Genomic DNA, 22,264 nt, shown 5'->3' with positions numbered 1-22,264 from the left:
AACATAAAGTTTCTTAAAAAAGCATTCACACCCTTGAACCTTTCACATTTTCCCTCGTTACAACCACAAACTTTAATTTAATTAATTTTCTGTAATAGAAAAACAAATGATGATGTGATGCATTATCACAACCTGCCATTTTTTATTTTCTTTGTATGGAAAAAACAAGAAATAGGCTCTACATAAACAGTCATGTACCTACTACTCCTTTTAATCTTTATTGGTTTTGCTTTAAAGTTTGTATTTTTATACTTAATCTCTGTATGCTGTGAGCATCTTTGTACGTGCTCAAAATCTTGGCTAATAAAGGAGATTCTGATAAAAGTGGAGAGAAAATGATACCTGGTTTTATGAAATTATATTACACATTTTTAAACATGTGATTTGCATTAATTCCAACAATTTTGCTATTGCCATTACTCAGTGAGATTTTAAACCCAAGTACCATTTACCTTCCACTTCACAAATATACATTACTTTATGCTTTCTATCACCTAAAATCTCAATAAAAACTATTAAAGTTTTGAGTTGTAACATTACCAAATGTGAAAAAGAACAAAGGGGATTCACTTCAAGAATCAAGAATCCTTATTGTCATTATGTAAACACGATGATAGTTTGGTGAGACAAACGGGATTTATTTCTACAAAACACTAGATTTAAGGCATAAATGGCATTTAACAAACGTTTATAATCCTGAGACTAGTAATGGATACAGTAAAGTCAGACTTACTAGGCTTTATCCAGATGATGGGCATGGAGTCAAACAGTACCTTTGGGTGCTGCTCAGCCAGAACTCCACTGATGACAGAAAGATAAACAAAAATGGATTCAGTTTTCCTGCATGATCTAAGTTTCAATAACAAAATAATGAATATTATTATTGAAATAAATTATTATGTCGTTTGGGTAGCTCATTGAACAGTCTTATTGTAATGTTTTCACATTCCTCTCTTAGTGCGCTAAGATTCCAGTCGGCTCTGTGGAAACATTGGTATGCAAGTCTTTTTTTATAAGATTTTTATTATTTTTTTTCTTGTTTTTTATGTCGTGTTGTTGTGTATCATCTCTTTGTGGACCACGAGTCAGTTGAATAAAGCAATCAATCAATCAATTAAACTAAACATGTCACATCAATCCAAGTTCAAGGATAATACATTTATAAATATGATGAAAAGTGTCACTAGTTGTCCAAATAAGGCCTTGGTTTTCAGCTAAATATTGAGACGTGATCTGTAACTCATAGCATGTAAGTAACAGCAAGTTTACTTGAGACACCACAGGCAAAAGCTGCAGGAGATCCTCTTCAGTTTGCTCGTCAGCCTCATGCTGCGATGGATGGTGAGCTCATCTAGCTACTCTTACCTAAATGGTAGTGGTGGCTCTATCACTTTCAATAACAATAAAACTGTTGAACCACTTCTGTTGAGGGGGGGGGGGAACAGCACACACTGTGTCTTCCTGGTCTCTGGACCATTACTTACCAGACACACATTCCCTTCTTTAGCCTCAGAAAAATCCTATTCTAATCCAGTGGTCAGTAACAAAGGACATTTCTGTTCACGCTGCATGTTTAAACATTTCAGGGCTGCCAATCCTTACATCCCGTAGATATCATCTGAAGAGTTTGTTCAGAGAAGAGCAGGTTCATTTTTTAGATTAGAGTTATGATAGAGGTTGGAGTTACGTTGCTCAAGATCACATTGCCTGAACTTTAATATGACCAGCAGTTGGTGGTCAAATTTTTAGACATAAGCTACACAAAGATCCATTGGTGAGAAAACTGACATTGTTTTAGATTATATTTCCATTCATTATTACATATGGGATACAAATCTTACCCTGCAGATTATTTTTTGGATTTTTATTGTACACGTCTTATCCTATGTCTAAACCTGCTATTTACATCTACCTTCCTCTGTCCCAACGAGCTCCATCGAGGAACAATCCGTTAATGAAAACACCGTCCTCAGGCGCTGTCTCCGACGAGTCGATCGGAAGAACCTGAAGGAGGAAACCAAACACCAAGTCACCGTCAGAAAGCAATAAGAATGTATTTTCTACATGTGAAGACAAAGTGAGCGTTTTATACTTCAAATTCAAAGCCTAAAAGATCGATGGGGACATGGTATTTCCTGGCGTAGTTCTGCATTGCCCCGGTTAGGAAGGCCTGGGTGAAGAAGAAGCCAGACAGCCAGAACACGATGGGCTTTTGGGTCTCATACCAAACCTACGGGCAGACAATGTAAAAGTGAAAATAGAAGAAAAATTGAGAAAACCTCAAAATACTTACATTCAACCTATGTGTAAATACAATTTGCCTTACACAGTTTCTTTAGGAGGATAATAAAATGTTCTCACTTGTAAAAACTTAAGCCTAGAGAGAAAGTCATTGACGTAACTGCCCAGCGGCTTCAGGCTTGGGTAAGAGCGCTTTGCCCATTTCTCAGGGACTTTGCCGACAATCAAACTGCCTGCAACAGCCTCCAGTTCTGAATCCATCACCACCAAGCCCTTAATAGCTTTTAACAGGTTCTGTAGACTCACACGAATAGTGGTGCACAACCTAAGAAACCAAGTCAGGGGTTTACGTTAGTCAGAATGATTGTGGAGCTTTTAAATGAAAGTTAACCACTATTCTTTGTTCATACGTGTTATAGCGCTCCATCTCCTGAACAAGGACTGTGTTCATACTTTCTTCATAAAGGACTGGGAACTTTAAGAGAGCTGTTTCTGTGTCAAAATTTTTCGGAAGCTGGAAAAAAAAGAGCAAAACATGCACTTATCTCACAAATTGTCTTCACAATAAAACAAGAAAAATCTAATTATAAAATACAGCTGGAGCCACTTAAAGTCAACGAAATGACTGCCAGTTCTGAGTCACTTGCCATTCAAGTATAATTTACTTTTCATTTCATACGTTTGGCCTTCAGCCTCCTTTCTCCTTTACCAAAAGCCATTCTAGCAACTTCCCAACTTTCATCAACATATGGCACTTCTTTAAAATCAAAGGTTTATTCCCACAAACACTCGTTACTAAAGCTGTTAACAGCAACAGAAAAATAAAGCACTTCTAATTGTTTTTCACTGTATTTCTTTCTCTCTTTATTTTCAGTTTTTGTATTTTTCTGACGCTCTCTGTGGATTTATTTCTTCATGACTCTCTTTTTCTTTTTGTGTGTCTGTAAAGGGATTTTCTCCCTTTTTCCCAGTATTATTGTCATAGATCAACAGGATTTCTGAATTGATCTTCATTATGTGTACTGAACTTTCTCTGTGCTGTTTCCAAAAACAGGTCAAGCCTCAATTCAACATACTAATGTACTAGTGAGATTAAGAAAAAAAATCCCCAATCTAAAACTGCTGAACGAAAGAGGAGTTTAACCTGCTTTATACCTGGGTAAGGATGTCATTAGCTATGTCAAACAGGGTGTTGTCACTCCCGGAGCCGCCCCCTCCCTTTGCTCCTCCACCCTGAGTGAGTAGCAGTGAATCAAAAAGCAGTTTGGTCTGCTGCAGATCTTTGGAAATGTCTACGTTTTCATGCATCCCGAACACCTCGGGTTGTTGGCTGTATGGGAGATTCTGAAACACAAAGTTCTTGTTACTCGCTTTTGGGGGAAAGAGGGAAACACCTTTACTCACTTGAAGATGTTTTATACCTTAATAAACAGAACATAATCGTCATAGCTAGATTTGGGTGGAGCAAAGTATTCTCCACTGGGCGAAAAAGGGTAGCGAAACGTCTCAATAATGTCTTTGTTGTAGAAATCAGCCAAGATGGTCAGCAGGAGCCGCCGATCCCAGTCGTCTGTCACACGGCCGCCGTAGTTACACTCTCCAGTCAGATATGTTATGGCCTCCAAAGGCACCTCCTCATATTCATTTATGAACAGCTGCAGATATAAGACATAAAAGACGTTTTAGAGTTTGTGACAGTAAAGACTCCACAGCTAAGACTGCACAGGATACCTGCAGCTGTCGGATGCTTATCCGGAGGTCAGACTCATTGAAGCCATAGGGAATGTTCCAACCCAGTGGGCCGAACTTTTTCCTCTCCTGAACAAGAGCATGGAAGAAGCACAATCCGTACAGGAGCTTTTCCCAAATCTAATGAAGAAGTCCACAAGTTATAAAAGGCTCTGAGAACAACAGATTTTAAATAATGCATTTGAGACTGACTCACCAGCTCCTTCTTGGGGCAGTTACTGAAGAAGTTTGGGTCGGAAACAGGGTCTGACAGGTAAGACTGCAGGAGATTTAGACGAAGTCCTGTTGGGGGCTCATTGGTCATTTTCACCCCATTCTGAAGGATCGTCACTGGAAACTGATTCCAAATATAAACGCTGTTATTTACATGACTTGATCAGCATTGGCCAACTGTTTATAACTCATTTATGTACAGTGCCTTGCAAAAGTGTTCAAACCCTTTAATGTTTTCACATTCTGTCATGTTACATCAACACTTGATTGTATTTTATTAAAATTTTCTGTGACACACCCGCACAATCTAGTGTATTAGTGTGAAGTGTAAGGATTAGTTTGATTATGTGGGAAGCCTCTGGACTTTGACTGGGACATTGTAACACGTCCTTCGATCTTGGTTGCTCTGCTGGAAGGTAAACCTTTACCTCACTGTCAAGTCTACTGAAATCTCTACCAGGTTTTCTTATAAAATTTACCTTTAGCTCCATGTAATATAGAATGGCCTGTAGTAGTTGGAGTACGTGGGGTGCACAAGGAGAGATGCACAGGCAGGAAATGCCGTGGTCCACAATTTTTAATTATTTGTATAATGCCTATTTACATGAAACGCATGTACCAAAAAATTTGCAATGGCAGTTGGGGGAGCAATGTCTTCTCCAGTAGCACAACAGCAAGTGATGAAACAGGCGCCTTAAATACTGTCTAACTGGCTAAAACCACTAAAACTCTCCCAGGGGTGTGTATGTCAAGATAAGTACATAAAACTATCTAAAACCCTCCATAAACCATAACCACAACCATAAACTATATAAAACCCCAAGCTATATACATAAAATCCTAAACCAAACACCAAAGATAAAAAAAAAAAAAAAAAACATAAACTACTAACAGCTCAACTTGGCCCCCTTTCCCTGCCATGATCAGGCCCGGAACCTTCTTAAGGCACTCGTTTCAGCACGGGCCTCTTTTAGGTGATGGACCCGGACACAAGGACAAGCTAAGTACAAATACAAAATGTCATTCACTAAACACAAAGGACTAAATGACAATATTGCACAAATATTGACTTTGCTGGTACTCTAATTTCTGTCACCCTGCTTCTCCAGGGCCCAACCACTCTATTAAAGTGCTGCAGTGCCACTGGATCTAAAACCAGGAAAAATTAAAGTCAATAATCAATAAACCCTTATAAAATCAATTGTGTGAAATTATTTCTGAAATGTGCAAATATGCTTACTTAAAGTGCTGTGTGCTATATAAAATGCAAAATATGGCAGTTAAAGTGCTCAAGTTTAAAGTTAAAGGTTTATTCTTAGACGTAACAAATGGCTGTTTGTTACACTCCATATAGCATAGGTCCAATAGCATCCTATCGTCTTTGATTAGCTGAAGAATATCCATCCCACGTCATGATATCATTGCCTTGTTAGTAGTCTTCTAAATGGCCTGTGGCAAACTGCTAACAGAAAAATGTGACTTTCTTTCAACAAGGACTTATCACTGTAGTTGTCGTATCGATAGATTCTCCCACCTGAGCTGTGGATCTCTATGTCTCATCGTGATTTACCATAGTCCTCTTAGCTGCTTATATAATTTTGCTCTCATTGCCCAGCCTGTCAGCTTAGGTCGACCGCAACATCTAGGTTAGTTTTCTGTTATCCTATGCTCTTTCTATGATGGATTGAATGGCACTCTGCTGTTCAAAACATGGGATATAGTTTTATGATCTCTTTCTCTGACCTCTTTCATTGGGTTTTGGTTTTTATGGTAAACGGACTGAACTTCTATAGTGCTTTTCCAGTCATACTGACCACTCAAAGCACTTTACACTATAGCCACATTCCCCCGATTGCTCTCACTAATGCGCACATATTCATACACCTATACGCAGATCGGTAGGGTTAAGTGCCTTGCCCCGGAGCACATCAATATGTGACAAGGGGAAGCTGGAAGAAAACCCGCAACCTTCCGGATGCACCTTCAGTGGGTACAGCTTTTCTACTGTACCCACTGAGCCACAGTACATGTATGTGTATACTGTACTGAGATCAATTTACACACACAAGCCTATTTGTACCAAGTCATTGCAATTTATTTAGTCATTATATTGTAAGCAGGGCTGAAAAGGTATAAACACACTTTTCAGACTTTTCTTTGAAAAAGATATTGAACACCATGCATCTTTATTAATTCCACTTCCCATTAATGTGTTGACTGAACATTTACCTTAGATGAGGGGTAACTGGTGAGCCAGAGGCGGAAGTCTTGGTGGCATGTTGCAGGGCTGAAGTTCTCGCAGATTTTTTCCAGGCTTGACATCCACGAAACAGCCAAGTGACAGTTTTGCAAACACACCCATGTTCCATCCTGCATGGCCGTCGATATCATTTTAGCAGCTATAGGTCCCTGGCCTTGACCCAGAGAGATAGACTGGAACTTGTTGCCGCTCATGTTCTTGTCATTGGCAAATTTTAACAAGCCTACAGGAAGACGTTATTTTTAACAAGGGAACGTTCTAAAAAGCTTACTGAAAATCCATCATTGGTACTGAAAGACTTACTAGCCATAGGATCAGCTCCTGGAGAAAGCACAAACACAAGTGGGATGGTGGAGTTGGAGTCCAGATAGCTCTTACCCAAGTCAAAAGGAGGAGGCTGGACAAATTTCTTCCCCAGATTGCCAGATACATATTTAGTCATAGCTGGCACCATCTTATCAGGTCTGAGACATCGAATAATGATCATTTTCTGCAGGTTACTGAGTCGGTCACACCAAGGCGCAGGCAGAGGAACACTGCAAGGCTCCTTACTGTCATAAACAGGCTTAAAGTCGCCTGAACTCTTCATGAAAGCGTCTCTGTGCAGTAAACAACACGCAAATTCATTATTTACAAGAAAGACAACAGTAAATTGGAGATGTAAAAAGAAACGACTACCAATGTGTTTGGTTGAACGATTACTGCATATTTACGTTATGCCTTGTAACCCAGGTAGTTCGTTGGCTCTGCAGATTTCATCCCAGCTCTTGTCCTGCAGCCAGCTGGGGTCTGGGTTAGGAACAGTGTTCTGCAGACCTACTCCCCCAGTCAGCAAGAACATGAATTCTGACAGTTCTATCTCCCCCTTTGCTCTGAGAAAGTAAAGTAATAGATGTAAAAAAAAAAAAAATACACAAATGCATAACATAGTCAGTTGCAATAAAACTAAAAAATAAATAAATTGTTTTATCTTTACTTACAGGAGCAAATTGCAGCAGAGGAGGAAGGAGAAGAGCAACTTGTCCTTCTCAAAGAGAGACCGACAGATGTTGCAGTACAGGTTGTAGGTGAAGTGATCGATTAAGTATTGAAGTCTTCTTTCCAGAATCTTGGATTTGTTACTAATCAGTAAGAGTAAAATAAAACAAACTTTAGGCGAAGAACAGTCATTGTCTTTCTCCAAAAAATTTAAAGCAGCACCTTTTAACTTTTAGACACTGTTGTACTAGACCCATAACTTCCAGGTTTAGTGACCCTGAAGGCCACTGGCAACACTGCACTGTCACTAAATTAAACAGTATTCTTCCATGATTTTGATTCTGATAGCCGACCAGTTAGGACCAGCTGATACATGGCAAGTGCTATATATTGGCCTAGTAAATCATTTAACAAAGCTTATAATAGGAATGGCTTAGGTTATCCTAAGCTATCTCTGTAGTTGTGCCGCTATAGCGTTAGGCTGCTGGAGGACATCACAATCTATTTTTGCCACTCTGCTGTGTTCTCCTACTGTTCTCCAATTTGTATTGTTTGTTGTTATTTCAGCTTTTAACTTTTTGTTCTCTCTGTCTTTTTTGTCTTCATAATAGACACACCTGATCAATGTGTACTTCTGTGCTCTTTTGTGTCTCTGCTTTGTCTTCTCTAATCCCCAGTCGGTCGAGGCAGATGACTGTTTACACTAAGCCTGGTTCTGCTGGAGGTTTACCTCCCTGTTACAGGAGAGTTTTTCTCTCCACTGTCGCTTCATGCATGCTCAGTATGAGGGATTGCTGCAAAGCCATCAACAATGCAGACGACTGTCCACTGTGGCTCTACGCTCTTTCAGGAGGAGTGAAAGCTGCTTGTCAAGACTTGATGGAATCTGCTGGGTTCCCTTAGATAGGAAACTTTTTGACCAATCTGGATTTGCTTGAATTTGACTTTGTAAAGTGCCTTGAAATGACATGTGTTGTAAATTGGTGCAAAATAAATAACATTGAATTGAATATCTCAAGCTAATTAAGCTAATACTAAAAAAATAATCTCAAAAGACTAATCCATGCGTTTTGGGCAAGGGTATTTTCACAGGTTTGCCAAAAAAGTCGATCAGACAGCTGCAGTTGATTCAGAACGCTGCTGACTGCATCCTCACTAAGAAAGTAGAGCACACATAACTCCAGTTGTAAAGTTCTTACACTGGTTCCCTGTATCTCAGAGAATTGACTTTAAAATTATTTTGTTATTCTAAAAATCACTGAATAGCTGAGCACCAAAATACATCACAGACTTGTTTCAACCCTCAAGCCTGCTCTGCATACCCAGAACCAGAACCAAAAACGGAGAAGCAGCATTTAGTTCTTATGCTCCACTTACCTGGAACAAACTACCAGAAGACTGTAAAAGAGCTGAAACCCGGAGTTCCTTTAAATCAAGGTTAGAAGCCAACCTATTTGTTTAGAGTTGCCTTTAAATGTTAAAGGAGCAATAAGTGATTTTCAACCACTAGGTGGAGCTTGAGCATTGTCTGTACACCAAAACAAGATGTGTATCAAGCCACACCTTTCTCTATCTCTGCTCCAGCACTCAGCACCCATTTCCCCTTGCCCTCTCAACCATCAGCTCATATGAGCCTATTTTCGAAGGATAAAAACACAGATAAACAGCAACATCTTTAGCCAATCTAAAGAGATACCATTAGTGCTTCACAAAACAATTATTTTGTTATTTCTATCTAAAATAATGAAATTACTGTTGTAGTTCACTGAAACTTTATTAAATTAAGTTTGTACTCCAACATATCTTAAATTACTGCTACTATCCCACTGCAATGTACTTTACCCAGTATTTTGTTTTTCTTCTTTTTTTATGTTCTGTTCATGTACAGCACTTTGAATTGTCTTGGTACTAAAATATGCTATACAAATAAACTTGTCTGGATTTGCCTAATACTTAAAAATGCACACAGTGCTGCTTTAAAGCATAGTATATGTTTTTCTACATGTTGTGACTAAGTCTTCAAAGACACAATGAAAGTACTTTGGGTGATGGCGCATTGCTGGCAAAAATAAAAATAGGTTCAAGATCTTATGCCAGTTAACTGAGTTTGTGTATTAATTATCTTTGTCAATTCTCAGATTGTGTTATGTGCAAACTATGGGCAACAATTTCCATTAAACTTATGAGGAAAAACCCCAGGGTACCAACAGAATTGTTTAAGTGTATTTATGTTTTGGGGAAACTGAATCATTTCCATGTATATCTCACCTGTCTTGTATGGAGTTAATGTAGAGATTCACAAACCAGCTGAGAGAGTACTGATACATCGGGTCTATGTTGGTCAAATCAGCAATACTGAAGAACAGGATAGATGAGTGCTTGGCAATAGGTCTGTAACCCTCTCTAGACTCTGCAATCTTGATCTCTGTTTTTTCAGCAATCTTGGAAATATGAAAACACCAAAGGGATCATTAAAAGTACATCTGACTCATTAAATTCTTCATAATTATCTGTTTTTTAAGTACAGTTCATACTTGCTGTTTCTTAGATATCTCATTGGACATGATCTTTGCAGAGTCTAGAATCTGAATAGCACTCTCATCTTCCAGGATATTTCCCTTAGAAGACTGCAGCGTTTCGAGGATTTTATCTTCAATTTCCTTTAGCTGCCTCTTATTCTCAGCAGACTGCAGGATCAATGCATTTCTTTCCTCTTCCAGTTCTGGCCTGTAGTGCAAAAAAACAAATCAGTGGTGTTACAAACTAAATATCTGGTAACACACACTAATTCGTTTTTAAAGCGATAGGTCAGGATATTTGAGGTAAGGTTCTGTTATTAGGGTCTAACCAAGGAATATCTTATCTGAAGCAAAAAGCTCTCATTGCATCCTCATTCAGTACATTATTTAGAAAGGTCGATCTCTAGGGACCAAGACCAAAAGTGGACTTCCACCGTTTTTAAATGACTGCATCTCTAAAACCTTATCACAGTTTATGCAAACAGTATTTTATAACTCCAAATCCTCATCACATTTCAAATGGGTGATTATTTACACAGAAGCTAATTATTATTTAGGTTGGAGGAGGTATACCATAAATGCTTTTCCTTTGTAAAAAGAAAACAAAACCTATAAAACATATCTGGTCAGTATAACTGTTAATAAAGGAAAGGCAGGGTAAAAATCAAAAATATAACAGCAGTTCAAGGCAGTTATATTTCACTGATATTTTCACTGCCTTTCTCCTTTTATTAGGTAGTTTCTATAACTAGAAATTTTCTGCCCTCAGTGGGTGTTTCGCACAGGAATATCACTGGTGGCGTGTTGCTTCATTACTGAAAAATATTAATAATCAGCTTCAGTGTAAAACAAAATGTTTACGTTGAACATTAAAACAAAATGTTCAATGTAAACATGATGATGGTTTAAAGGTTCATAAAAAAGTGATTGCTTAAAACAATTTCAGATTTTTGAGATTGGAGCTCTTTTTACGACTATAGAAGTTGAGCGTGGTCTCTGGCGCTCTTGGATTAGCTTGGACCTCCAGCCTCTGGGACCAACTAACCCGGATTTAGACCGAATGAAGGTGCCATTCGGTTGGATGCTAACTGATTATCACCTTTTAACAGAATCCCAAATAAAATCCTGACATTTTCCTTCAACACATTCCAGGGGTAAATAGTGACCCTTTCGTGCTACCTCTCCTTAGCAACCACAATCCCCAGCAACTGGTCCTCCAAGCCCTCTGGTGTGATCATGAAATTGAGGAGAGACACTTTGGTTGCCAGTTCTGGCAGGTAGTGTGGGTTCCTGAGCTTGGTCGTGATGTAGAAACGGAAATCCACCGAGTACTCGATCACACTCTCACCAAGCCTAATGCAATCCACACCACCTATGGAACAACAAGAAGTTTGTAAAACGTAAAATGGAACTTCGTAATGTTAAAACAGTTGGCTCAGTGGTAGTGTTTCACACAGTGAGATTCACGGCACCTTGTTTGAAGGTTTGTTTAAGCAGCAGTGGTTCTAGAGAAGGGTCCAGCTCTTCTCCTACATTTTCCAGCAGTAAGGGTGTTCCAAACTGGATGCAGTTTTCTAAGGTTCTTATGTAGTCGCCATCTGTTAACTTAATCACACTAAGGTTATTGTCCTTCTCTGAGTTCTTCACCCACCTGTTCGCTTGACCCTGAGGGTCAATCATCAAAGGCCTACAAGGAGAAAAAAGGATGGACCTTTTGTTCACATTTAGTCAGATGAAACAGTGCTTCTCAAAATACTTTTAAGTAAAAAATGAGACATTTTCAGCAGTAGATTACACAAATACGAACATACCATCTGCGAGAATTACTGACAATGACACCATTGTCAATAGAGAAAGAGTCGCTGGGAAGACCTGCGATGTTCCACGCTCTGATTTTAATGGGATCTCCCAGAGTTTTGCTGAGAGAAAAGTCATCCGATGATGGAATTTTCTTGGACTGAACACATTAGGAACAAAGGAGAAACAATAAGCAGCTAAGAATATACAAGCTAAGGAAAGTGAACAAAAAAGAAACAAAGGGAAGCCTATTACTTGACAGAGACTGGTCCATAACTTTGTGCAGTTCTGTCTGAAGCCAGATGTAAAAGCCCCTAAGTAGGCAATGACACCAGCGGAAATAAGGACATCTCCAGTCAAGTTGTCATATGTGTTCTGCAGGTCATCTGCTGCTTTTGACCATCTAAGACCCCGAACGGATCACAAAACAAATCAATTGTATGCTTTCATGACAGCTGGAACAAATATAAGAGTAAACACTCTGCAACATCATAGTGACCTGGTCTTCTCTCCACCAAGACCTCCAATGAGTTGTTCGGCCCTTTTCAGCTTCCTGGCGCACAGATCCGCTTGGAATTCCAGCTGAGCCTTCTCCTCCCTCTTCTCTTCGGAGGTCTGCTTAAGCGTCGCTACGCGGTCCTCAACCTCTTTTAACTCAGCTCTCTTCCGGTCTAGCAGGGCATTGGTGACAGCCAAGGATTCTTCTGCCTCTGCAAGACTCTGCTTCTTTGGAGCCACAACCTAAAACCAAAGAGACTTGCTGAGACCTATACACGGCAACTTGTATGCAAGTCTTGTAAGTGACCAAAAGTACTGCACCTTTGCCACTCTATCATAAACCTCTATTGCTTTGATCCACTTGCAGAGGCCCTCTGCAGCAGACGAGGCTTTAGCCACTTTGCTGGGGTCAAAGTCAGGATTAGTCATGTACTCACTCCGGATTTTCTGCATCACAGGGACCTGTAATCCAGCAAGTCGGTTAAAACAAATTTCTTTTTTAGGAAATTAACTTTAAACATTTGAGTAATTTTATCACACTTACTGGAATGTTGTCTTTATCATACTCTTTGAGGTCTCGTAAAAAGTTCAAATCACCCAGTAGTTTTTTGCTTGGACCCCAGTAGTCAAGGACCTAGACCAATAAAACAATTTACAATGAAAAAAATGTCAATCAGGACATCTTCGAAATTCATTTTTACACTCTTTCAAACCTTTTTTCCGGTCCCAGCTGGATCAGCTATCTTATCTGGTTTCAAGTCCTTCATCACACATACGCCTGCCATCACCAGCTTCACTCCTGAGGGGGGATTTTTCATCGACTTCACAATAGTGACATCAGCAGGCTGAAACAACACGGACAGCTTTTCCTATTCTGCTTTTTTTGTTTGTTTTTTTTATTGCAAGGATTTACATGCGTATATTAGTCTTAAAACGAAACGCAGGCGGTGAGCACCAACCTTTAATGTGTCCAGGGCAGCGACAGCCGCTTCCAGAGCAGGGACCGCTTCAGCCAATTCGCTCTCACACTCGTTTTTCAGAGCCTGAGCCTCATTGGCTTTTATAGTTGCTGCCTCTTCATCAACTCGCACAACTTTACTTTTGGCTTCTACTTCAACTGATTCCTCTTGAATAATCTGTTAAATCCCATATGACAGTCATATTTACATTCAGACACAGGGCCTTCCAAAGGATCCATACATCTATGTTGTTTAGTCGGGATTTAATGTTATAGATTGCTAAAGGACTGCAATAGACTGGCCCATTGACAGCTGGAGATAGTCACCAGCAGCCCTCACGACCCCACAAGGGACAGACGTGTTAGAAAACGGATGGATGGATGGATTGCTAAAGGAACTATAAGCAGAATTTCACCACTAGGTGGGCTGTTGAGCACCATCTGAACTCTCTACCTCCACACATGCTGCAAGTGGAAACGCAAGGCCAATGTTAATCTTCGTTTTGTCTCTCTCCGTACATGAAACCTTCTTTGCCAAAGACCGTTGTTTTGTTTGTGGTAATATTGGGTCCTGATCTTCTTGAGGTGAACGTATCGATCTACTGGATGAGCTCTCTTACACTACAGTGCGGTGGCATTTTATGGGCAGGGAGGAGCAAAGCCCTGAGTGGCAGCTATTCACATGGACATACATGCACGTACGGCTTGTAAACCAGAGAATGGAGAACAACACAGAGAGCTGGCGTGTGGCATCATACCATATTCCATCTAAAAAGATACCTTTAGTTCTTCAAATCTCTGTTTTTTAGTTCTCTCTATCTAAAATAATGAACTACTGCTTATTGCTCCTTTAAGTAAAATGGATTTATTTTATGAAATCTGAAAAGTGTGGCTTGCTTATGTATTCAGTCACTGTGCATCAATATTTTAGAGAGGTTAGAGGCAAGTAGAGCTAAAGCTCTTTCCGTGTGTGCCTTTACGAGCTTTGTAATGAACTAATAAAAGACTTTGAAGTTAGCGGGTATATTGTGTCAACAGGTTTATGTTGGTAAAGCAATTATTTTCTACTGATAGATGATTTCCACTTGTAAAATTGCACATAGGTATGCACATGATTAGAATATCCTTAGTCGATACAAACCTCCACAACTTAAAGGAATAAATGGATACTTGTGGAATATACTATTGGCAGCTGGGAGGAAAACTATAATGAAGAAAATGCATGATCCAGCATGAACTGTGGAATGAGGAATGAGGAGACCACGGTTATTTATAAAATGGAAAAAAAATACTTCTTCTGTGAATCGTCAGATGGATGTATTTGTTAACCACTGGGGGAAATTTGCTAGAAAACATGTTTCAATCTAGCCTGAAACAAATGAGGAACTACCTAATGTATGAAAATATACTCTTTTATTATTTTTAAAATTCATTACTTGAAATCTTTTTCAACTTTAGAGGTTAAATAATGCAACATGTTAATGTTCCCTCTGTTTTATCTTTGTGTTTCTTACTAAGAACGATGGTATATATGGTAAAAGGGTGACAGACAGAATAGAGGAGACAACATGAAAAACACTTGCGCACCTCTAGCTGTTTATTCTCTTTTTTAGACTGATTCAAGGTAGAACATGCTGTAACCAGAAAATGTTGTCATCATTTCCACCAATACAAAATAAAAATAAAAAAGAATATCACATGTCAGCATTTTGAAGGGGATTTACCCTGCTTCAAATTCAGACATTTAGTTTGGTGTCCTTCTGAGTGTTGAAGTGAACGTAGAAACCATAAGAATAAGCTGTCTGAGACCTTCATAAAGAAGACTGTAAGAGGCTATGTGTCTGGTAAGGAATTTATAAAGGTTTTCAGTAGATTTGCAATCAGCCATTCCACTGCACGGAAAATAGTGTCCAACTAGAGGACGTTTAAAACAATTGCCCACATATTCTGGTCTGGCAATCCAGCCAAGTTGCCCAGAAAGCAGACCAGGAGGTGCCAAAGGAAGGTTCCAAAAAGCCTAAAATGTCATCACAGGACCTACAAAAGGCTTGTCACTGTTAATATGAAAGGGCATGCCCGTACAATCAGAAAGAGACGAAGCAAGTTTAACTTTTTCTGGAGATGTGCAAGGAGAAAACTTCAGCATTCTAAAAGAAAGATGAAGTCAAGTCTGAAGTTTGCTTTGACAAAAAGCAGGCCTTCTGGAAAAATGTTCTCTAGACAGATGAGTCTAAAACTAAATAATTTGGACACTAAAACAGAAGTCACATTTTTTTGCTGTAGACCAAACAGCATTTCAGTAAAACCAGGTTACTTGTTCTGTGTTTACTGGGAATTAAATCACTGTCCACAGATCTAAAATATTGTAATGCTGATATTGAGATGTAATAAAGACGTGACTGCTGTTTACCTTAATCATTTCAGTGTTTTCTATCGTTGCCTTTTCAAGTTTGGGTTGTAGATCTTCTAACTCCTTCTTCATTTCAGCAACCTGCACAAAGAGAGCTAACCTGCAGTCATTGTTGACATTTTAAAGACCAAAACTGAGTAACAAGTAAACCACATCTGGTAAAAACTTGCATTTCATTTTGTCCACATACCTGAGATTCAGCAAAGGCTAATTTATCCAGACCATTTGTATACCTCTGCTTTGCCTTCATGACCATGTTTCTCTGCTGAGTCAGGAGTTGATAGAAGGTAGCGATCAGCTCCAGGTAGGATGTGGGAGTCACATAATTATAGCGCCCTAGTTCAGCTAGGAATCTGAAATTAATAGAACAGCGTAACTAAATGTTTGCATCTTCATGTATCTCACTGATGAAAGTTTCATATCAACACAAATCACCTTTGTGAGAGTTGTTTGGCAGAGGTGTGAAAGGTTTTGCAGATGGGTATGACCTCTTTCCTCTCATTTTCACTCATTTCCAGTGAACCCAGGAAGCAATTGGCTACTCGCTCAAGAGCCTCTTCGGGCCATGGCTGAAGGGCACAACAAAGGAAATGAAACGTGAAATGAAACAGACATGAACAAATATGAAGTCAGATTTCGCTGCCTATCAGTCAACCCTCTAATCTGATTTTTACTTGCCTTTTTTCATGATAGCAACATTCGTTTTTTTTATTTTTTATTTTAGAGCATGTGAGATTCAATGCACTTCAATTTATGTGTTATACAAATAATTGTCTCATTGCATAAAGTACCTGGTACCAATCAATAGTGCAGCAGTTAATAAGAGACGGAAATTGCCGCAGCCGATTTCGAAAGGCGTTTCCAATAGGACTGAAGGCAACAATCACATGCAGGTTCTCTCTGCAGCGTGCAATGAAAAAGGCAAAGAGGGTCAATGGGCTCAGCTCCAGATTTTTGTTACCAGCCTGAGCAATAGGACGTATCGTCTGCAAAAAAAAAAGAGAAAAATGTTTTAAACATACTTCTAAAAAGTCTGTTTTTTTTGTTGTTGTTTTTTTTTACAAGTAATACCTTTCTTTTTAACAGTTTAAAACAGTTTACAGTAGCTTACCTCCATGATTTCTTGTTTCTCATCTACAGCAAACAGATTGGGTACCTCTCCTGTGTTCAGGACACTGTCCACATCTTCCAGAAAGGCCTCATCCTTGATCTGGGCATCGGTTAACAAGAACACCGTCTTCTGACCTTTAACTCCAGCATTCTTCAGTAGCATCTACAATGTTTGGATCGTATATATAAATAGGCCATATCGTCAAAGCGAATGTTAAAACAACCATTTAAAGGTGAAACATGCTGTTCCTTGCAAGACATTCCCACCCTACAATCTTCTAGTCATTTTGTGATGTTGCAACTGCAAACTTTGATGCGTCGATGCATGTGTGCATGCATTGGGATATTGTACGTGTTAAACCTACATTAAATAGTGCACCACTGTGAAGTGGACTGAAGGGGGCAGCTGTGGCTCAGCATGAAGACTAGTCTTTTGGCAGTCAGGTGGTGGTTTCCAGCTTTCCTGCACCCATGTTTGAAGCCAGAGACTGGACAAACCAGTTTCTCTGTGTGTGAATGTGTTAGTGAGGATGGATGGATGCGACTCGTAGTCCTTGGTGTGGTTAGAATGAAAAGATATGCGTTATACAGTTTTAGTCCATTTACAAAATTATACATTTTTTTTACGGATTTTGTGTGTCAGGTCAGAGAAAACATGGTGGAGTAGTTTAATGCAGGGTTAGGTTATAAAATATATCTAAAGCTTGGAAAATCTCAGAGAACTGCAAAAAATACAACAATGTGACCGTCCACCTTAACAAACAGGAGATAATTAATCAGGGAAGCAGCCAGTAGGGCCACAGTAACTCTAGAGGAGCTGGAGAGATCTACAGCTCAGGTGGGAGAATATTTGAGTTATTACTAACCCACTAAACAAATCAGAAATTCATTGAAGCAGGTACTGGGTGAAAACTGTAACAGGCGCTAAATCCAAAACGAAAACCACGTAAAATCACAGAGCAAACATGTGGAAAAAGGTGCTCTGATGAGATAAAACCTGAATAGAATTGTCTGGCCAGCATACAAAACACTACATGTGAGAGAAAAAAAACTCTGCACATCACCCTCAACACCGTGAAACATGGTGGAAAGCAGTATCCTGCTATAAACAAATGTTAGTTTTTTTCAACAGGGACAGGAAGCTGGCCAGAGTGGATGGAAAGATGGATGGTCTGAAAAAAAAAGGCATCCCTTTAGGGATTGCGGAGGACGTGAATCTAGCACAGAAGTTCACCTCCCAGCAGGATCTAGACCCTAAATATACATTTAAAGAAACAATGGAATGATTTAAATCCAAGCATATTCACGTGTTAAACTGACTGACTCAAAGTCCAAACTTAAACCCAATTGGGTGGTAAGACTCAAAAATGTATGTTCGCGGACGCGCTTCATCCAACTTGACGGAGCTAAAGCTATTTGGCAAAGACAAAAGGACAAAAGTTTCAGTCTGTAGATGTGTTAAAGCTGGTAGAGACGAACCCTAAAAGAGTTACAGCTGTAAAGGCAGCAGAAGGTGATTCTTCAGAGAACTGACCCAGAGAGGATGAATACAAATGCAGGCCACACTTTTCAGATTTGGTCGGTGGCATATTTTGCTACACAGTTATCCACTACTTTATGTTGGTCACATAAGATCTGTGGCTGTACAACGTCGAAATAATAAAACCAAAAAACGTTTGTGTACTGAAACAATTATTACAAGGCACTGAACATGATATTGTGAAAACTAATAGTCGAACCTTGAGGTCGTCCCTCCACTCTGTCATGCCGTAACTCTTAGAGATCTCAGGCTGGAACAGAGTCATATGTGCCATCGACGTGGCCAGGCGGGTGACAGACTGGCGGCCGCTGCCTCCGACTCCCACAAGCAGAGCGTTGCCTCCAGGCTGCTTTAGCACACGGCTTAAGCGGGACAAGTGCTCTAATACATAGCTACACAAGGCAGAGTCTTTTCTCAGGTAACAACTCCACATTTTAAATGCTAGGGGGGGGGGGAATAAAAGATAAATTTACCGGAAGATGACAAGGTTCATGCGATTCTTGTGCATCTGGTTGTATTCTTCGAGACAAGCTTCCGCCACCTCAGCAAAAGCCTCTATTGATGGCACCTCAGCATACAGGCGCTCATCATCCTCCAGATCGGGGTTCATGTAGTCACCAAACAGAAGATTTCGCATGTCTTCTTCTACCAGCTGCCGAGGGAGAAAGACAACGACACAGATCCATGCATTTAGATCAGGGGCGTCAAACTCATTTTGGTTTAGGGGCCGCATACAGCTTAACCTGACCTCAAGAGGGCCACACGAGTAAATTCATTGCAAGATTAAATAGAACTAATAAAAGTGGACTTGTCGTTGATTTTTATATTAAATGAATTTCACTTTTACACAATATATTATGAATAACCTCAGTGTTAAGAAATGTATGTGCAATTTCAACAATACTTTTACTCAGTTAAACATTTACTTAAGTGTATTATGCATAAGAAGTGATCGCAGTGATTGTACAATGTTGAAAAACATTTATTCACATTTTTTGGAACTTAAAAACACTTTCCTGCATGACAAAATACATCAAACAGATGAAAATTAAGAAATGATTCAAAATCAATTTTCCACATCTGAAGTTCAGTGCTACCATCTGCTGATTAAAACACAGCGCACAATATAGGAACTGCAGATTTTTAATTTCAACGAAGTACATGTTTTTTTCAATAATTGTTTTATCATTCTCCTCCTTTTATCTCCTCTTTCTTTCACCTTTTCTTTTTTCATTTTGTTCTCCCTTTCCTCTCCTACTTTGCCATTGTAGTGTCCATATCATTTGAGATATTCCCCGCATGAATCATAATAAAACTATTCACATTCATAACTCAAGCAGAGCACTATGGCAAAAGCAGTACTGCTCCACTTGTGAAAGTCAAATCTGATGAGCTCTTTTTGGCATTAAGACAACAATTCTTATTGCCACATTGCCAGACAGGACACTGCGGGGGGGAAAAAAAAGAAGATTTTTATTTTCTTTTTTTAAAAATGATAATGCATTTAGCCACCAGGCCGGACTAAACTGTTCAGCGGGCCGGAACCGGCCTGCGGGCCGTATGTTTGACACCCCTGATTTAGAATGTTCTAAATATGTGCGATCTGTTATTGATTACATTGTTTCAATATTCTAAACCGTAAAACCAAGAACCAGAACACCTGTTTTGTTGAATTTACTGTGTCTAACTCAATTGAAGCTCATGAAATAAAGGAAAACTGCAATCTGGCTTACTTTGCTGCCTTGTTTCAGGTGATCAAAGACCTGATCAAAGGACTCTTTGAAGTGGTCTTTGAGGATGCTGCTCATCAGACTGTAGAGCCACGCTCTGTCTTTGTCATCTACCAGACGGTCGTAGTAGACGCGGAAGACCTCATGGACAAACAGGCGCGCCATGGTGTGTTTGCTCTCCAGAGACTCCTTCTTCAGCAGCAGGCAGCCTTGAATGACGCGAGAGAAATCTCGAAGGTTGAAAGTGTAGTGAGACTTGGCTGGAGTAGGAAGGAGGTTTATCATGGCTTTTTTGTACACCTTTAGAATACAAAAATACAGAAAACATTGTCTGACAATTGTAAAAAGATGTGGTTGTAAAAGAAAAAAAAAATAGAGCAAAAACATACAGAATGGGACCTCACAAAAGTAACCAATCCCCTTGAACCTTTCCACCATTTGTATTTATACAACAACAAACTTCAATGTAGTTTATTGAGTGGTGACAGACCAAAAGAAGGTAATAGTGCAGCTGATGAGTTAATACGTTGTAGAACATCTATTTCCCCGGTTAATGCTGCAAATCTGTGCAGGTATTTCTATATATGCCTGTACATCTAACCTTGCCAATTTTCTTGGCAAAAAAAAGAGAAAACAAAGAAACTCAGTCAAATCTGGTGTAGAGCTACTGTAAACGCTTTAGTTTAGGAGTTTAAACTGGGTCATTCTATCACCTGGTTATGTTCTCATCTAAGCCCTAAAATCTCAGTAAAGTACAATGAAGTTAGGGTTGTAATGAGACAAAACCAGGGGAAAACTTTAAGGGGTATGGGTACTTTTGCAAAGGAGCTATAATTATCTAGCCTAAAGTTAAAGTTGTTATATGTCCGTATGTCTTGTGGGAAACTCACTTCCATCGTAGCTGTCACTATCTTGTTGCCAACAGTGAAACATTCAGGAGGGAACGCATTGTTTTTGAGATAGAAAGCCACGATGTTGGAGAAAATTCGAACCATGGTGTCGTCGCTGAAGGGATTTATGCTAAAAATGTTGAAATGCCGAAGGAAGCGAGAAGTCACTGCATTTCTTCCACCACCGGGAGGCCCCATTGCGCAGATGAGCTGCAGGTCAACCAAAGTGATCTTGGATGTATCCTTTATGTCGTACCTGCCGGAGCATAAAGGGTGACGTCTACCTCTTTGAAAAATGTATTTAGGGCATTTCTGTTTGTCAAATGTCAAGACTTGGCTCTAAGAGTAGGTTGCTTACCAGTTTCCGTGGTCCATGTACTGCCGTAGCAGCTCCACAGGAGGCTGGGCTCCAAACTGCTCCAGGGCAGGCATGTTCATGTCATCTACGAAGATGACACATTTTTTCCCCAATGGAGGGCCAAACACCCCTTTTCTTCGCTTATCTAACCTGGACATGATTATATTCTAAGGGACACAGCAAATTCACAAAAACATTATGATTTCAGAATGCCGTTTTGTTTTACTGTTAGAATAACATTAGGTTTAAACATATAGACTGAGCGCTATATGTTTTAACAACTAAATAAACCACAGGGATTGTCAACTTTCACATTACCAAAACTAACCTGGGTTTGGTTCGCACTTGTCCGGGCCGAAAAGTTGACAAAAAAGGGCAGAAAGCTGTCTTTGTCCAGATTGTTCATCAGTTTCTCCTTCACATAAACAGACTTCCCAGTGCCAGTTGGGCCAACAAACAGGGGCGGACTGGTGGAATTATTTACATGTGTAAATAAAAGCATGTTAAATATTGTAAGTTAAAATAATGCACAGTGCCGGTTAGCTGTTTACCCACGCCAACCATGTGTATTAATGTCAAATAAACTTTGTGCCTTAATGATGCGTTTAAGCCATTCTTTTCCAAGAGAGGAATGATAATAAAAAAATGCAACTTGGGTGAGTTTGTAAAATAGGAATTCGGTACAAAAGTTAGATTTAAGTTGTACTTTCTCTAATCTAAAAAGGCTTAAAGTTATCTACATAAACCCTCACCAGTATTTGGCTAAAAGTTCTTTAGGGATTTGCAGAGAACACAGATACTGTTTCCAGCCATAAGCAAGGTCCTGGAATAATTATGGTCAGAATTTGGACAATTCTTCTTTTCTCATTTAAATTGGCTGTTTTCCTGGAACTGACTTGGCATTTATGTTTGTTCCACATATTTTTAAATTGACTGAGATAAAACGCTTAGGTAGTCCATCAGTAAGCCTCCTAAAACTTGCTAGGATGTCAGTTTGGGATCATAATCTGTTA

At 39.5% G+C, this 22,264-nt stretch overlaps 1 protein-coding gene across 1 annotated transcript in view; it reads right to left on the bottom strand.

Annotated features, from left to right (window-relative positions):
- The window catches only part of dnah12 (dynein, axonemal, heavy chain 12), a 44,155-nt gene that overhangs the window by 1,278 nt on the left and 20,613 nt on the right, over nt 1–22,264 (bottom strand). The window contains exons 38-72 of the mRNA XM_021316294.2: nt 21,580–21,718; nt 21,252–21,418; nt 20,894–21,149; nt 20,007–20,303; nt 18,747–18,925; nt 18,473–18,665; nt 16,735–16,896; nt 16,415–16,609; nt 16,059–16,192; nt 15,814–15,976; nt 15,624–15,704; nt 13,215–13,391; nt 12,969–13,100; nt 12,800–12,889; nt 12,577–12,717; nt 12,257–12,498; nt 12,013–12,160; nt 11,772–11,917; nt 11,433–11,647; nt 11,140–11,332; nt 9,976–10,168; nt 9,710–9,882; nt 7,444–7,584; nt 7,177–7,335; nt 6,767–7,062; nt 6,433–6,686; nt 4,187–4,327; nt 3,973–4,110; nt 3,663–3,896; nt 3,397–3,585; nt 2,652–2,755; nt 2,362–2,566; nt 2,093–2,230; nt 1,913–2,004; nt 734–801 (exon numbers count right to left, since the gene is read on the bottom strand). Coding sequence (XP_021171969.2) covers nt 734–801; nt 1,913–2,004; nt 2,093–2,230; nt 2,362–2,566; nt 2,652–2,755; nt 3,397–3,585; nt 3,663–3,896; nt 3,973–4,110; nt 4,187–4,327; nt 6,433–6,686; nt 6,767–7,062; nt 7,177–7,335; nt 7,444–7,584; nt 9,710–9,882; nt 9,976–10,168; nt 11,140–11,332; nt 11,433–11,647; nt 11,772–11,917; nt 12,013–12,160; nt 12,257–12,498; nt 12,577–12,717; nt 12,800–12,889; nt 12,969–13,100; nt 13,215–13,391; nt 15,624–15,704; nt 15,814–15,976; nt 16,059–16,192; nt 16,415–16,609; nt 16,735–16,896; nt 18,473–18,665; nt 18,747–18,925; nt 20,007–20,303; nt 20,894–21,149; nt 21,252–21,418; nt 21,580–21,718 — 5,975 coding nt within the window. The remainder of the gene's footprint in view (nt 1–733; nt 802–1,912; nt 2,005–2,092; nt 2,231–2,361; nt 2,567–2,651; nt 2,756–3,396; nt 3,586–3,662; nt 3,897–3,972; nt 4,111–4,186; nt 4,328–6,432; nt 6,687–6,766; nt 7,063–7,176; nt 7,336–7,443; nt 7,585–9,709; nt 9,883–9,975; nt 10,169–11,139; nt 11,333–11,432; nt 11,648–11,771; nt 11,918–12,012; nt 12,161–12,256; nt 12,499–12,576; nt 12,718–12,799; nt 12,890–12,968; nt 13,101–13,214; nt 13,392–15,623; nt 15,705–15,813; nt 15,977–16,058; nt 16,193–16,414; nt 16,610–16,734; nt 16,897–18,472; nt 18,666–18,746; nt 18,926–20,006; nt 20,304–20,893; nt 21,150–21,251; nt 21,419–21,579; nt 21,719–22,264) is intronic.

Source organism: Fundulus heteroclitus, unplaced genomic scaffold (genome assembly GCF_011125445.2).
Source record: "Fundulus heteroclitus isolate FHET01 unplaced genomic scaffold, MU-UCD_Fhet_4.1 scaffold_54, whole genome shotgun sequence".
NCBI lineage: Eukaryota > Metazoa > Chordata > Actinopteri > Cyprinodontiformes > Fundulidae > Fundulus > Fundulus heteroclitus.
This window is presented reverse-complemented; position numbering and strand designations above follow the sequence as displayed.